Source organism: Leptonotus elevatus, chromosome 2, assembly GCF_054856555.1.
Source record: "Leptonotus elevatus isolate MCC_2025b chromosome 2, RoL_Lele_1.0, whole genome shotgun sequence".
Lineage (NCBI taxonomy): Eukaryota > Metazoa > Chordata > Actinopteri > Syngnathiformes > Syngnathidae > Leptonotus > Leptonotus elevatus.
In genome coordinates this window covers 34,862,347-34,878,604 of record NC_141240.1, presented here as the reverse complement: position 1 = coordinate 34,878,604, position 16,258 = coordinate 34,862,347, and the positions used below count along the sequence as shown (strand labels likewise).

At 43.2% G+C, this 16,258-nt stretch overlaps 1 protein-coding gene across 2 annotated transcripts; it reads left to right on the top strand.

Annotated features, from left to right (window-relative positions):
• Nucleotides 1–275: 275 nt before the first annotated feature.
• Nucleotides 276–16,023, top strand: tasorb (transcription activation suppressor b). 2 transcript variants are annotated; one of them, XM_086067990.1, is made up of 23 exons: nucleotides 276–684; nucleotides 2,046–2,191; nucleotides 2,339–2,431; nucleotides 2,957–3,029; nucleotides 3,107–3,198; nucleotides 3,275–3,409; nucleotides 3,486–3,610; nucleotides 3,687–3,718; nucleotides 4,835–4,940; nucleotides 6,131–6,234; nucleotides 6,320–6,429; nucleotides 6,635–6,704; nucleotides 6,821–6,895; nucleotides 7,125–7,937; nucleotides 9,112–9,422; nucleotides 9,518–9,620; nucleotides 10,127–10,989; nucleotides 12,167–12,289; nucleotides 12,419–12,578; nucleotides 12,665–12,773; nucleotides 12,848–13,026; nucleotides 13,112–13,246; nucleotides 13,855–16,023. In XM_086067990.1, the coding sequence occupies exons 1-23, from the start codon at nucleotides 387–389 to the stop codon at nucleotides 15,069–15,071; spliced, it is 5,472 nt and encodes a 1,823-aa protein (XP_085924116.1). In that variant the 5' UTR covers nucleotides 276–386; the 3' UTR covers nucleotides 15,072–16,023. The 2 variants fall into 2 exon arrangements, with proteins under 2 accessions (XP_085924116.1, XP_085924115.1); XM_086067989.1 differs by having other exon boundaries at nucleotides 13,852–16,023.
• Nucleotides 16,024–16,258: the final 235 nt, after the last annotated feature.

Below are 16,258 nucleotides of genomic sequence, written 5' to 3'. Positions count from 1 at the left end.
TTTTTAATAATAATAATAGTTATATATCGTAACTTTCAAGATGTATTTATAGGCCTACTTATGTATGTATGTATGTATTTATTTATTTATTTTTTTACAAAAATGTATTATATCTTGTAACGTTGAACTATCTTACAATTAAATTTGACACCAGCGACCCTCAACTGTCATGGCATTCCGCACTTCTTCTTTCTGACGTTAGATGGCGCAGATTTGCTGGTATGTAAACACAGTGACGCTGGCGTAATGCAGTGGAGAAGAACGTCTACGTCATTTTCACAATGGCGGAGGCAGGCTGAGGAGCGGCGTATGTGTGTGAGACAAGCGGCTCGTATTCGTTACAGGTTTACGTTGCATCGCCCCAAGTTGTGCACGACGCCCCGAAAATGGCCCTAAACCCCAACACGATGGGGAAAAGGGAGTCGGATAACACGGATGCGGGCCTACACCAGGAAGGCGGCGAGCCCCCGAAGACATCAGCCGCCACCTCGGCTACAGCCAACCAAAATGGCGATCAGCCTGGCTGTGGAGACTGTGTAATACCCGAGCAAGAAGCCTCCGATCGGCACAACAGCGTGCAGGCAGACGCCCGGAGCTGGAGCGGCTCCCCCACGCCGGGCCAGAGACGAAGCGACGAGCGGCCTCGGAAGCCTTTTCAAATCCCGAGGAAGAAAGAACGGAAAGGTGGTGCCATATCGCTGCTATTTGGAACAGAGCGTGTTCTGTCTTTCGAGTGTCTGCTGCTGCTGCTGCATGTTGCTAGCCTGCTAACTAGCCGACTGCCCGCGCTAACTGACAAAATGCTCGGCGTCCTAGACCGAAATTGTGCTTTTCCACTGAAATACTCATCCAAGTGGTCTTGCTACGATGTAACCTAACATTAGAATGGCGGCCCGTGTGTCTCGAGTGAGGACAAGCAGCCTTGCTGTAAAGGTCCCTTAAAGTTTCTTTTTGAAAACTGCCCTTGCAGTTCAACCACCCAACTCTATTTTCTTTCTATTTTTTTTACCGGCCTTCTTGACCCGTCAGATTAAATAATGCAACTGCAAATTCATACAATGACATTGACTTTATTGATTGGGATGAATTATTCTAACTATCACAGCACTGCGATTATTGTCAGTCAATCCAAATGGGGATTCCATTTCTCAGCACAAGTCCGACACACATTCTAAACATAGATTACCCAGTGTGCCCCCACAGGTCTCACTGAATATGAAAGTGTGGAGTACCGACTGACACAGGCTGTAGTTGTCACAAAGCTTCCTGTGAAGAATTAACTCTTTGTGTATAGTGTACACAGAAGGCTTCATAATTGTGACCATACTCGCCTGTCGCATCTGAAATGGTCAACTATTGTGCAAGAATGTGAAAGGCTTATCCTTTGCAGTAATCGTTACATTGAGCCTGGTTGTTTAACTTTTTTGCATGTTTTTGCGCAGTCTAATATAAGCCCTGATGATTCTTTGCTACTATTGACAGTTGTACAGGGAGGGTTTCTCCTTTAAATGCTTAGATACCAGGCTTATTACATATCACTTGTGCATTTTTTGGAGAATGTTTTGTGTGATATCGCAGAAGGAAAATCTGCTCCAAAATGTTATCAAAATAGACTAAAACAGTATGACTTTATTACTTCTCAACATATCTCCTTCAGCCTTAATAAGTTTATACGGGCCAAAATTCTGAGGTACTCTCCAAGTCGACAAATTAAAATTGCAGTGTCACTTGCCCTAAAAATCATCTTAAATAGCGCAATTAGACCATTATTTGTGAGAAGAGCAGTGTGTCCAATAGAGTTAGTTGATGTCTAGAAATCAATTGTTTTTTTTCTTGTCGATTTCTGGGGATTTTTAATGTGTTCAAGTGCTTAGTCCGAGTTTTTTTTTTTTCCAAGTTCCGCAAGTTCACTTTTCATGTTGCTATTGTGAATACAAAAGTCCCCAAAATTTATTTTGCAACCTTTTATTGAGGAGGAAGCATGAAGCACATCTGTTCTGCTGTAGCCCCATGCTAATCCTCTGGCCTTCTACTTGTGTGCGCAGGCTTGTACCAGCTTCTGCCACCCGACAGCCGCGAGTTTGACGACCTTGTGAAGCTCATCTCCTCTTTTTACCTGGATGCATCATCGAGGGGAACTTTCTCCTACTGCAAGGCCAGGCTCATTCACAATGAGCTTCTGGAGAAGGAGGTCGGTCCACATTTCTGATCAGGTTCCCACAAGGGCAGAAGGGAAATCTTAATTACTGACCTTGTATTTTCAGATAGACCTTTTGTCAGGATTGTTATGTTAAGTTTGTGATGCTCGGACTTAACCTTCTCTCGATTTGTGTTTCAGTTCATTGAGAAGCGGAGAGAGATGAAGCAAGAAGGCCGGACGGACCAAGAACTGACAGAGTCGTATTGCTTCTTTTACCCAGAGAAGTCCAAGGTAATTTCTGCTTCACACATCGGAGGCTGCAAACGGGTCAAGGAATGTTTCTGACATGATTCAGAGCTTTAAATGTCGTTTTGGTATATATGACTTGAAATGTACTGTATTAGCATGTCAAACATGAAACAATAGTATATTTTTGGGGGGCTCAGATACTTGTGTGCAGTTTGGCAAAGAGTGTGACTAGTTCTCCCAAAAACATGAGTGTTCTTGCGTTAAGTTGTTTATTAGTCACTCCTGTTACAAAAGTATGGCAAGCGTGGTGGGTCATCAAATAAAGCAGCTAAGAAGGACTGAAGTAACCAAACCACATCACACCAATTAGTTGGCCGAAAGTCCGCTAGCTTAATGCTAATGGGACTAGCGACGATGTTGTGGTAAATTAATGGAAGTTCCACGTTTTCGTCATGTGGGATTCCACTGCGTTTATCGATGTTTTTGCTGTAATGTTGTTTCAGTGTTGGCGTACTTATGGAAGTCATAATTTTGGTCTTAACAACAATGTTCCTTTGAATGTTTTAGCTTCAGTGGATCTGTGAGAAGGGTTTGTCTGTGGGACACTCCAGGATAACAACAGTAGGAAATGCATCAGTGGGTAAGTTACATGACTGCAAAAGCGACAGCGGGCTGCTTATATGTTACTCTCTCAATCTAATTCATCTTTCATTGTAGGTGTTTATCTTTCCAAATTCTCTGATTTGTTACAAATCAATCCGTTTGAAGTTGGTTCATCTGGAGACATGATCATTTTTAAAGTTATGAGGGTAAATATTTCACGTTTAACCGTACTTGTCGACATCGTCAGGGTGCCAAATGTAAGTAGCTGTTTTGTCCTTTCAGGGAAGAGTAAAGCACATCCACGAGAACATGCCAAACAACGCAAAGGAACCGGCAACCAAGTTTGATTGTCATTTGTCCAAAAGTGCCAATCGCGTTACATCGTTGCTGTCTTACAGAGCGTTTGAGCTCACACAGGTATAAACTCTGTCAACTGAATGACTCCGGGTATTTTTTTTTATATTATAAACATGACTGTCTTTTTGTTTTCCAGCAATATTTTTTCGAGTTTGCATTTGATGAAATCAAAGCACGGCCCAGGCAAGTGTGCCCCTACGCTGTGGTTTCCTTTCAGTACAAAGGCAAAGATACCGCAGCCGCTTCTTTATCGACACACAGGTAAAACATTCCCAGTGAAAAACGTGTGACATTTTCTTTTGTTACTTAACAGCCGTTGTGATTCTCTGTTTCATAGGCTCGGCGTTATTTCCTCTGAAGGAAGTCGAGGTAAAATGTTTGATATTCATGAGTTTGTAAAAGCCTTTTATTACATTACTCTGATTACTAACACAAAAGAGAAGAAAACAGTTCTGTATAGTCCGGACAGCAGCTGCAAACTTCCAGCAGGGTTCCCGCAGATCATTAAAAAGTTTTAGAAGAATCCATGAATCTAATAACGAGGCGTTAATTGATATTAAAAGGTCTTGAACTCACTTGGCTCAAATCTTAAAATAAATGTACTTTAGCTGCTTTGGACAACATGAGACGCTGGGAATTTTTTTTAAAGGTGTCTTGTGCATTCTAAAGCATTTTCTACATCATGCGTGCTTCACCAATGCCCAGATAATTACAAATAGCCGTGACTTTTTTTTTTTCTCTAATAGCGCCTATTAGCTTTTATCTTCGACGTCTCCACAGTTTCCTTGGGGGGAGGGGTGGCGTGTTAGAGGGTGACATCATGCTCGTCCCCGCAGTCATATAGTGTTGCTCGTATGACATGATTGTGATATACACTGAAAAAAAAACAAGAGACCAACTTCGAGCACAGCCTAAACCTCAGCTCAGATTCCAAGAAAACTGATAAAATAAAGTTTATTTGAGCGCACGTACGCGCAAGCGCACCATGCGAGACCTTGACACAAAAGTTGCAGTTGCGCTTTAGGCCAGATGGTGGCAATCGTGAGTAAAAAAAAAGTGATAAACTCCACACGACTCCGTTTATGTACATGTTCGTCGAAGTAGGGGGTGGGGGTGCCAACAAACATCCAGATTACTATTCGTCGTTCATTAATGGGGGAAGTCAGTGAGACCCAAGTTTTTATTTTTTTGTGTATGGGGGGGGGGTACTCTGGTGTGGGGGGTGCAAGGAAAGCCTGGTGGACTGCCAGGCTAATAAAATGCTGGGGGAAAGCCTGAAATAAACAAGGCTAACATGGCAACTCAGTCGCTTCCTTGAATTTGGCAGCTGCTGAAGTGGTTGAACGTGCATGCGTGCTGACTCATGTCAGAAAAGTCGTTGTAGATTATTTGTCCTGTATCTCAGTCAAGTGGAAAATGTTATATTGAGGCCGGATGATAGGCTTTCTTTTTTTAAATGATGACCTGCATTTGTTGCAATGGCAGGTCGGCGCTGCTATTCCGTGTGGAGTGGTCCACTGGTAACCAAGGGCCAGGAGTTATTCCCAATACGTTTACGATCGTCCTCACGGGCCTACCTTCCTTTCAAACTGTGAGTATACAACATTTCTAGAGGAACCTCTCTTCCACGTTTGTATCGTTCTGTGATTCTTTTCACAAACTGTAACGTTCCAAAATATTTCCCGTTGAAATGAGAGCAAATGTAATAAGTCTGTTGCAGTTGTTTTATTTGTTATCACTGTGTGGTCAAAAATAAATACTACATCGAAATACATGAAAACTCTTTATTATGAAGTACTGACATTATGTGCTTGAAGCAAATTACTGTGTAACGTCTCAGCATTTTCGCATTTAGTTCTGTGTACGTTCACCATGGAGACAGCTGGCCCTAAATGGCATCCACATCCCACAATGCAACATGGCTTTTGTGTGGCATTGTGGGAAAGCTGCTTTGCATTGTGGAATGTGGTAGCTAGCTGTGTCCATGGTGAATGTAAACAATGCTGTGTGATCACCCAGTCAAATAGAGTATGTTGACATGCAAGGAACAGAATTTGCCGTCACTATTGAATAATTTTAGAATTCTATGGATTATTCCATTGATTAATGAAATAATCCTATAAAATTTTCTTTTGCAATAGTGTATTACACAGCAATCTTTTATCAATTGTTTGTTAACCAATTATTGTTTGTTTGGTATTGTTTTGTAATTAACCAAAAACAGCATTTCAGCAATATCACACGAGGGATTGATGCACTCGCCAATCCTTTTGAAACAGATTCAGACTCAACACAAGGATTATTAATAATAATAATAATTATGCATCGGATTTATATAGCGCTTTTCTAGACACTTAAAGACGCTTTACAATGGAATGGATACATTATTCATGCTCTCACACATTTACACTGTAGTGGCGGTAAGCTACTTAAGTAGCCACGGCTGCCCCGGGGCAGGCTGACGGAAGCGAGGCTGCCAGCGTGCGACCGCCACCAAACATTCGCACCTTCCATACACCTGTGTGAGTAGCACTGGAGGCAATGTGTGTGAAGTGTCTTGCCCAAGGACACAACGACACCTGACTTGTTGAGCGGCTGAAATCGCAGGATTTTTAGACAATTGTCGTTAAGCGATTACTCGAATATTACAATAATTGGTGTTTATCTGATAATGGATTAGTTGGTGATGAATTAATTTTGACACCTGAAGGATTTATTTAAACCTGTAGTTGAGGCTAACTTTTGTTGTTAAAAATGTTGATTGTTGGTTTCATTCATCAGTCCAGAGAAGCTGGAGGTGAATCAAGGCATGCATCTTGAGCAGGTGAAAAGAAAGATTCCTGCGGTGCTCTTCTCTTGGGACACCTACAGCGCATCACGGGAAGGTCAGTAAGAATGAGCAAATTTGCTATGTTACATTGACAGAAAGAAAATTAATTTGCATCCCCAATGTGTTTTCCTTTGTTGCAGTGGTGAAATATGGGATGTCATGCAGCCTCTTTGAGGTTGTGGAAGGAAAAGGAAAACCGACCAGTGGCAATCTAGTAGCACTGATAAACAAACTGGAGAAAGACAGGATGGTGAGTCTCCTTTATCTACCTGTAAGAGCTTCTAATACTGCACATCGCACCGTTTTCCAACAGACTATGTGCCACTGGTTGCATGCTAGCTTGTAACTCATAGTAACTATATGGAAATGTCCAGCAAATGGCTCAAGTGGTCTGATAGTGACAATTGTTTTCTTAATTTTTTTCTTAAACTGTTGGGTCTATGTTTTTTGTGTAGGTGCTGGTGAAGTCCCTGTATGACCGGGGCTTTCTTTTCCTTCTGTCCTCAGCACAGATGGAGTCCAAAGGTGCCAGCAAGCGTTTCTTTTTTTGTTATCTCCTAATTCTCTATTGTCGGTTTTCCTCCTACTTGTTAGCTCCGGTGAGGATTACACGTTTAATAAAATTTCTGTTTATTTTGCAGAACGGCGGGGGCGGGATGAAAAGAGCCTGCAAGCAATATTCCTCTTTCATGAGTCGAGGGCAGTTTTCAAGTATTGTGAGTTTTTCCACTATCATAATCATTTATCTATATTGTATGCGGAGGAAGCTCTGGCAAAGTAGTGGAATGTAAAATTTAGATTGATGATTGTGTTGAGTAATGTATTAAGATCTGTCCAGGTTATTTCAGGTCTGATTCGGCACAGTGCTGTTATAAACGGCAGTCAGAACCTTATGAAGTATAGCCACATATTTTGCCTAATTATTTTAGTTTTTGTCTGTCGCAGCATCCCGACTATCCTATCCGGAGCCATTGACAGCAGAGCCACACACCACTTTCCAATCTTTGGAACGGTTCATCCCTGCCTTGCATTACGCCTTTTTCACATTGCGCCCAAACGCAGGCAAGGACCCGAGTTCCGGTGTGGAGCGACAAGCCACGGACTATTTAAGTCGGGTAGACTCGGGAAGAGTGCGGCCATTCATCTTGCCTGACTACAAGTATCATGTGGATGAGAGGCCATATACGGTTCCTTTACCCAGACCCAAAGGGAACATGGAAGCCATACTGCGCTCTTACATCCACAACTCGTCTAACTTCACTTTACCCGTAAACAAGGCAAAGGAAATCATTGAACTGATAAGCAACCCCACACCTGTCGCTGCCCCGGTCCCTGTCGAGTACAGTCCTGTTTCTGACTGGGGCGGCTCCGACCGCTCCGAAAGACTGTCCGAAAGGCCGCCACCAGAACGGCTCGCGCCAGAGAAACTGGCCCCAGACGCCAACAGACAAGGGCCGCCGGGGTTAGCCAATTCAAACGGTGCCCAGTTGCAGCACGATTCCCACACTGAATCTCAGCCCCCGCCGCAGCCTGCCAAGGTGCAGCTGTCACAGAGCGAGTACGATAAGGACAAGATGAAGCAGTTACTGAAACTGATCCAACTCCACAAGAGGGCACTAGTCAAGGATCCCACGAGGGCAAAAGAGGATGGAGCCTTGGAGTCCAACAACCTCAAGAGGAAGTTTGAAGGCGATGAACGGGGAGACAAGAACAAACATCAACGCACAGATTTGCTGAGCAATGGCGAACCCAGCAGGGGTAAGGAAAGCTCTATGATGTAAATAGAAGTATCATTACTAATTTCACAACACAATCTGCTGTTAGAGAGACTCCCAGTCAAAATGGCTCTGTAATGTTTATTTTTAATACTTTGAATGATTAGTGACATGCGGCAACTTCATCATCAGTCCACACAAGTGATTCAATTATTTGTACAGCACATTCGAGCTGACTGTATTACAGCGCTATCTGTGAGCTACATAATTTCTAGTTATAAGTGGTTTTGAGTGGACACTACAGTCATATTTCCTGATGTGACCGACTTCTTGATAGATAGGTTTTGGAAAATGGTTTAGAATTTTTTTGGTGTGGATAGGTCGTCGGCTTTCAAATATCAAGCAAAATTAATGACATGGCTTAAATGATAATCTCCCCGTTGTTTGTCCAATTTCATTAAATGCAACAGTCTGAATTCTAACAAAATAGTGCCAATCACTAAATATATGTAATATTGTGTGGGTCATTGTAAAGTCACAAATTAGTTGAATAAACAAAAAAATAATAAATCTCCCAGTTGTTTTCAATGCTTAAAATAAGCAATTTTGCGCTTCATTAAAGTAGAATACAGACAATTTTGAACAGCAAAATAGCAATTTTATAAGTGTCGGGTGAAAGTTATGCACAGCGATACACAATATCCTTGACCGGAAACCAGTAATGAATTATGTCATGTCGCACGTCCGTATATAGTATATTGAACATTTCTAAATACAGTAATATTATTTGGGTGGGGTTAACTAGAGTTCGGAGTTTTGTTTTTAGCTTTTGAGATTTGGAAAAAAAAAATTCAAAATACCGTTTTTATCAATCAATTTGAATTTGTTGAAATTGCCTTACAAATGTTTCTAGACAAGAAAATAGTTTGCTGCACAATTAGATTTTTTTTCAACTGTTTATTCGTTATTCATTATATAGTTTTTGTTTTGTTTTGTTTTTATGTGTGCTAATAAAAGCCTTGTTTTATGACCCTGGCATTAACCTGCACAAAATGATCCTCAAAATTAGAAATAGGAAGTTGCTACCCAAATGAAGCCATTTATCAGCAAAAGTGCTCCTCAAAGAATAAAAGTTATTTTGAGCCTTGGGTCTTTGTTCATGTTTGTGGCACTTAAACCTAATGGGGTGCATACTGCGTTTTTTCCGTCCTCTTAAGGGGCACCAGTGGAGGAGATGGGAGAAGATGGTGGCCAGAGTGAAAATCTAACGGCGGTCATGGAAAGCATGGGCATCTATGACACTGACTTGAGGGCTTGTGGCAACACTAATACAACAACAGTTCACGAGACCCAGCGTCTCCTCAAGATACTGCTCTCCACTCTCAACAAAGCTGTTGCTCAGGGATCAATTTCTGTGAAATCAAAGCACGGTGAGCAGTCAACAGGTCCTGAAAGGGTGGACCCTGCTGTTGCAACCTCAGATTTTAGCAAACAAAATGAGCTTGCGTCACAAACAAACTACATAGAGGTGAGATGTGAACTGCTGATTCTGACTTGTTATCCTACGATGGCGCATGGTGGTATAAATCATGTCAACTCGTGACGTTTATGTTCTCTGTTTAGGAGGATATGGACTGTAGTCCCGGAAGTTCATTTAGCGCGGGCTCTCCAGTAGACCAAGCTAGAACCTCAGCTAGCACAACCTGTGCCATACCCACAAATGAAGGTAAGTTAACTCATTCACTGCTATTGATGGCTTTAGACGTCAAAAAATCATTTGAACTGTTTCTATTAGTTTAAAAAATGCTTCCCCCACTTTTGTTAACAAGAGTATGAAAACCTATTTTATTGTACATTTAGAACAGATCTAAAATTTGTGATTAATCGTGAGTTAACTAGTAAAGTCATGAAATTAATTACGATAAGAAAATAATTGCCTGACGCAATAAAAAAAAAAAAAAATTTTTTTCATGTCAGGCGATAAAATGTTTTTAATTGTAATTAATCGCATGACTTCAATAGTCTCACGATTAATTGCAAATTATATATCTGTTCTAAATGTACAATAAAAAAAATTCTAAAATTCCTTTTTGGGGGGGGTAGGTTAAAATGAGACTTTCAACTTTAATTTGAGAGCATATACATTCAGATCAGTGTACAGACTACAGAGGTTTGTGTATATGTATTTGTCTGAGCATTACCATGAGACGTTTCCACTCTGTTCTCATCTAGAAAAAATACAGCCCCTGCCCGAGCCGGAGGCTGTGACGAAAGAGATCCTCGAGCTAACGATGCCGTCGGCGATTGATGTGAAACAGTCGGCTGCACCGCCACCGTTATCGTTATCAGAGGAAGCTCCTTTCAGGCCCTCTATCAGCTTGGACACTATACTCAACCAGGAAATGCACAGCCTCACTTCAGACATTAAAAACATAATGCAAAGTCATTGCATCACATACACCTTGCAGCTACCTCCGCGCCTACCTCTGCACAATTCCTGGCACCACAGGGCCGGCTTCTCAGACTTTGTCGTCGAGCGCGCCAACCCTGTGTCCGTGCAGGAGCACGTCCAAGCACTTAGTGAGCAGTTGGAAAAGTTTATCCCGGCCCCACCTGTTTCACCCAAGGCCTCTTCCCCGGAGCCGGCTGATTCGATGCCTGATGTACCGACGCCATCATCCGTGCCAACTTCCAAACCTGAAGTACAGGACCCTCCGATGAACACAGACCCATCTCAGAGTAGTAATCAAGGTCCTGTAAAAGAGGCGGTAGAAAGCAAGACTAAATCCGATCCAGTTTCAGCTGAGATTGTGGAAGAGGCTTATTCTCCCTCCCAGATCCCTCCAGAGAAATCCCAAAAGGCCGCCGTCTCTGCTACTTCCTCCAGCGCTGTTGCTAGTGCCAGCACCACCAGCACTGCCAGCACCGCCAGCACCGGTACCGGACTCATGCCGGGCAGCCTCATCGGTCAGCTAAAACCAGAAGTTTTCAGCAGCCTGGTGGAGATCTTTAAGGACGTCACCAAGAATACGGTCAAGTTCTACATTTACTCCGGGGATGAGGGCGAAGAGAGTACTGTCTGCAAGGAGATCAAGGTACGACTCTTAAAAAAAAATTGTGACAAGCGTCCCTTTCTCATTGTCATCGCTTTACTGTGAAATCAGTGTGAGGTGGTAATCAAGTCATGATGAGGGTTGTCTTATAACTCCTACCCTTTGAAAGCAGAAGCGCATATTCAAAGTCTAAAAATGTCTGTCCATTAGTATTTTATTGGTCAGCGCTTCTCCAAGTACCACCTCAATAACATTCTTGGCTCTCCAAGCACCACCATAATGACAAACAGGAACATAAAAGACAAAAATGGTCATCTATTTTCCTCATTAATAGTATGCACATTTTTAGCATTATCAGTCACTGCTCTTAAATATGGGGGGGGGTTAATGAATGAAAAATGGACGATTAAAAAAAGAAAGATTTAATGCAAAGTACAGTTACCATTGAACTACTAAACATGTATCCACCTGTTTTATCCATCTCAGGTGGCGGCCATTTTGCTACTTGCTGTCGACTGAAAAGGACAACACAGTTGCTCAGCTAACAACCAATCACAACTCATTTGCACAAAACAAGTGAGCCACGATTGGTCGTCACCTGAGCCTTGAGCAGCTGTGATGACCTTTTCCGTTGACAGCAAGTAGCAAAATGGCTGCCCCCTGAGATGGATACAAACGAGAGGATTTTGCTGATATTAATCGGAATGCCGTGTTTTGCCTCGTGGTGCGGCATAGAAAATATTATTGTAAGTGAGAATTGTAGTGTGCTGGACCTTTTTAAGGCTGTATGCATAGCTGCAAGCTTCATTCTAGCATGATTGATGGTTTTTCATGTTTTGAACATCGCAGATTTTATTGGTCTTGATGGCCTTTTCACATTGCACTTAGGCAGGGCATAGCGCGCCGTCAACAAACCCATTCATTGTGTATGTGCTGCAAGGGCACTTCAAGTGAAAAATGTTCTTCTTGTGAGTTCTGTGACATTAGACGCATCAAATAGGAAAAGGTTGGCGACGTGATTTCAGAGTGGTAAAAGCAGTAAACCAACCAACAGGAAAAGCATCCATGTTACTTCCTGGTAGACTGACGACAAAGTGTCGTGTCCCTGCGCTTAAGTGCAGTGTGAAAAGGCCTTCATTCAGTGATTTCTTATGCTGGCCTGCACTCGCACATTGCTACAATTCAAATTAAAAATAATGTTTGTTTGTTTGTCCTGAAGGAATACTTGAAAAGTCTTGGCAACAGTGAGTGCACCCCGCAGATGTTTCTTGAAAACAGCAGCAGCCTCGACAAACTGCTTATCATCATTCAGAACGAGCACATTGCTGCTCATGTGCACAAGGTAATATTGACATCACCACTGTCTCAGCTGCCACCTGCGTTTCGTTGCAGCATTACTGATCCTTTGTCAAAGTGACTACTACTATGACTTGATTTTCACCCCAAAATGTCCGCCGTATGTATCTTGTAGATCCCAGCGCTGGTGTCTTTGAAGAAGTTGCCGTCAGTGAGCTTCGCTGGTGTTGACACTCTGGACGACGTGAAGAACCACACTTATAATGAACTGTTTGTGTCTGGAGGCTTCCTGGTATCCGATGAGTTTGTCCTAAATCCCGACCTCATCACACAGGGTTAGTTCTTGTTCTTGACGCGTTATTTTGTTTTTCATTTTAAGTTCAGTAATAACAGTTTTTTTCTCTCTCTCTCTCTCTCTCAGATCGCCTGCAGGCATTGCTGAAGTTCTTGGAGGAGCAAAGTACCCCCGAGCAGCCCTGGCAGTGGAAGGTGCACTGCAAATCACAGAAGAAGCTTAAAGAAATGGGCCGGTCAGTTTGAGAAAGATAAATCTTTGGCCAACTGTGAGCTAAAATGAGGACGGACGTTGTGTATCGTGTCACAGGTTGAACACCAACGCGATGGGGCTCCTCAACCTCCTGACAGCCTATCAAAAGAAGCACCTTGTCGAGTTCCTTCCGTACCACGAGTGCGACGCCCAGTCACGTCAGGCTCCTGATCTCGAATGCCTAATTAAGCTGCAAGCTCAGCACACGCAACAGCGGCATCTTATTTTCGTCACAGGTAGCTTCATTTTGGTGATATATTTAAATATACATGGAGGCTAATGAATTTTTATTTGGATACATTTTCTGTTTTCTTTTTTCAGAGAGGCCCTTTGAAATGTTCCTACAGTATTCCAGGAATGGAATAATGATAGCGAGCATCGACGATATTATGAGCGCTTTCCACAGCCTGATTGGCTCCATCAATCAAAATGAGCTGCCAACGCCGCCCTCTACTGGTGGGTAGTTTTAGCACAAGCAGTCCAACAATTCTTGGCTAAATTGTCCTCTGTTGCTCTGTTTAGAGCTGCACTTAACAATTGTTGTAATATAGTAATCAAGTGATCTATTAATTAAAAAAAATATTTAATTTACACTGCTAAAATAAAAAAATATATTTTTTTTTTATTTACAGTACAGCACAAATTTAAATGGATTATAATTCAGTCGCTTCTTTGGTCTGTAACATGTCAGAAAATAGGCAAAAATGGTGATCATTGTTTTCCAAAGCAAAATCACTTGCTTGCAGGTGTCTTAACTCGGATCAAACACCAAGATTATCAGTCTGCTTTCATGGAGCACTACAGCAATATTTATTTCCGAGAGGCTGAAATCAGGATTTGGACAATTTCAAATTAAACAAGGTCTCTTAACAATTGATTATCAAAATAGTTGTTGATCAATTTGATTATTGATTATTGTTGATTTAATCGAGTAATTGTTGCACCTGTTCTGCTCAGCTCACTATCTCATCAGTTACTGTACGCTTACTTTCCACTGAATCGCCTTGATTTGTATCTCTTGCCCACACTTTTCTATTTTTAACCTCCTCCTGTCGTCTCAGTAGTGAACGATGACTGCGAGGGAGCGGAGGACATGTCGTTGGACTCGGATGACGGCGAGACTTCCGTCGGCGTCATCGATGGCAAAGAGCAGAACCCTGAAGCGGACACAGCGATGGCGCCGCAGCCGCCCCTGCCGAACACGAAAGAGTTTCGTCCGCCGCTCCCCGACCAACAGGCCACCCCTGATGGAACTCCGCCGCACTCCGACTACAGCGCTCTCAAAACGGCCATCTCTCAATTCAAAGCCGCAAACCAGTTAGGCATGAGCTCTTCAGACCTGGGAAACTCGTCCCCGGGAGGTTTTCCCGTCAATCCTCACCAAAGTTTCCTGTGTCCCTCGGCCTCGTGGTCTTCCTACACCGGCTCGTCCAGTTACGCCGCCTCCCCGGCCTATCCCGCCTCACCCTGCAGCAGCAACCAAGAGCAAGACTACCGCCCCCCGTCCACGGTCTCGACCACGGCGACGCCACCTATTGTCAACACCACAGCGGGACCTCTCGCCAATCTGGCCTCCCTCCCGTTGGAGGTCAAACCACCTCCTCCGCCTCACCTCATGATGCTGGGTCACACGTACGGCTCGGACCCCGCAGGACCTGGAGGTCCCGGGACCCCTCCGCTCACCCCCTCCCTCCCTTATGTAGACAACGGTGACACAGCCAAGCAAAGTTACATGACTGGCATTTCCATCAGTGCTAGTTGTACCCCAGCGCAACAAGCCGACAGGACGCTCAGCGGAGCCGGGGAGGGCACATGGGGGACGTCGGGGACCGGCACCGCGGTTCCGCCCGGTGCGGTTGATCCCACTGTGAGTGGGGAAACCCTCGGCGGCAGCAAGCCCGCTTGCCCAAGTGGCAGGACTCAAGTGAATTGCACTGACAAACCTGGGGCTCTTGTGGGTGTTCACACAGTGGCCACCAGAGGGGGCTCAGCAGTCAGATCTAAATTTCCTCCACCGCAAATGTGCGGCATGGGCTACGGCATGCTGCCGGCACCAATGAATCATGGGCCTATGCGGGGTGCTATGGGTCCTGGACCCTTCCGGGGGAGAGGAGTTCCTCCGGGAGTTTGGCCGCGACCAGGACCAGGACCGGGACGAGGACACGAATGGGCGGATGGGCCTGGAAGGGGTCCATGCCCTTGGGGTTACCCAACAGGCAGGGGCGGGGGACATAATTACTACACAGACTACACATACGCTCACAATTATGCCCCTGAGTAGACAATCAAGTTGTTGCAAGGGGCAACACAAACGTCATACTCCAGAGACGAGGACTGGCTGAATGTGTGTGTGTGTATATATATATATATATATATACACACATATGTTTCTTTGTCATAAAGCTGATGTTCTGAATTGATAAATAAGGATCCTGGTTTTCTACATTAATAAAGATTGATACAGGCAGTGCCGAGTGTCCGACTGTCGCGTTAACTCTATGTATGCACTCTTTCCGTGTGAGCTGTTAAGACACCCAGTTCAAACCACTATATTTATATTTGCCAACAAATGCTATTGGCCTTTCAGCTTCTCAGAATTTACCCTGTAATTTCTGTTTATTCTGCTTTTCAAACTGTTTATGAACAAGGGGAAAGGATATTTTTTTATATAAAAAAAATTGAGTACAAATTTCACTTGCTGTTTCTTTTGTTTTTCTTTTATGCAGTTGGCTGTCCTAAATTCTGTGAAATAAAACATTTCAAATATTGGTTGCGTGACAGTGTTGGGTGAAACTGGTGTTAAACCATTAAAAATGCTGTATACTGTACAATGGTCTTAATGTTTATATACTAGTGTGAATGCAGTATTTCTGAATTCAACTGTAGATGGATTTATCTTAAATTGTATGTGCGTTTTTACTGAATTCTCATTTGGATTATATTCAACCCAAAACAGAATGATTGCAAAAAAAAATGAATCTACCCTCCTACGTGTACCAAAAGGGATGTTTAATACTCTTGTGATTGTCTATGACTAAATGAAGTACTATGCTGTAAATGGTAACATATCTCCACAATTACTCAGTGGAGAGTAGTTTGAAGTCGACTGAAGTATTATTGTTTTTTTTAACATTTCTTTTTTACGTATGGCGTCGATTGCTGCTTCAACGCAGGTTCCCGTGAAATACACCAGAGGGCGCCATTTCATTAATAAAATGGCTTCACGTTCTCAACTCCAGATCTCATTTATGCAATATGTCATATAACTCGTTTAAAGACAAACAATTATCACTTCTAAATCAACTGCAACTCACAGGTTTGTGTTTGAATGTGTTTTATTTTTTAAGCATCTATGGATGGATGGATAGATATGCAGTCGTACAGTCACGTGTCGCAGGGGAGGAAAACCGCAGCGACTTGATTCTCCAGCACTGGCAGAGCTCACCGGATTTGTCAAGGTATAAATAC

What these genes read in the sequence shown, in the direction of transcription:
- tasorb (XM_086067989.1), top strand. Translation starts at nt 387, where the DNA reads ATGGCCCTAAACCCCAACACGATGGGGAAAAGGGAGTCGGATAACACG. An exon ending in GCTTCTTTATCGACACACAG is followed by an intron (nt 3,611 to 3,686) that starts GTAAAACATTCC and finishes TCTGTTTCATAG; the next exon opens with GCTCGGCGTTATTTCCTCTG. An exon ending in CACAAACAAACTACATAGAG is followed by an intron (nt 9,423 to 9,517) that starts GTGAGATGTGAA and finishes TTCTCTGTTTAG; the next exon opens with GAGGATATGGACTGTAGTCC.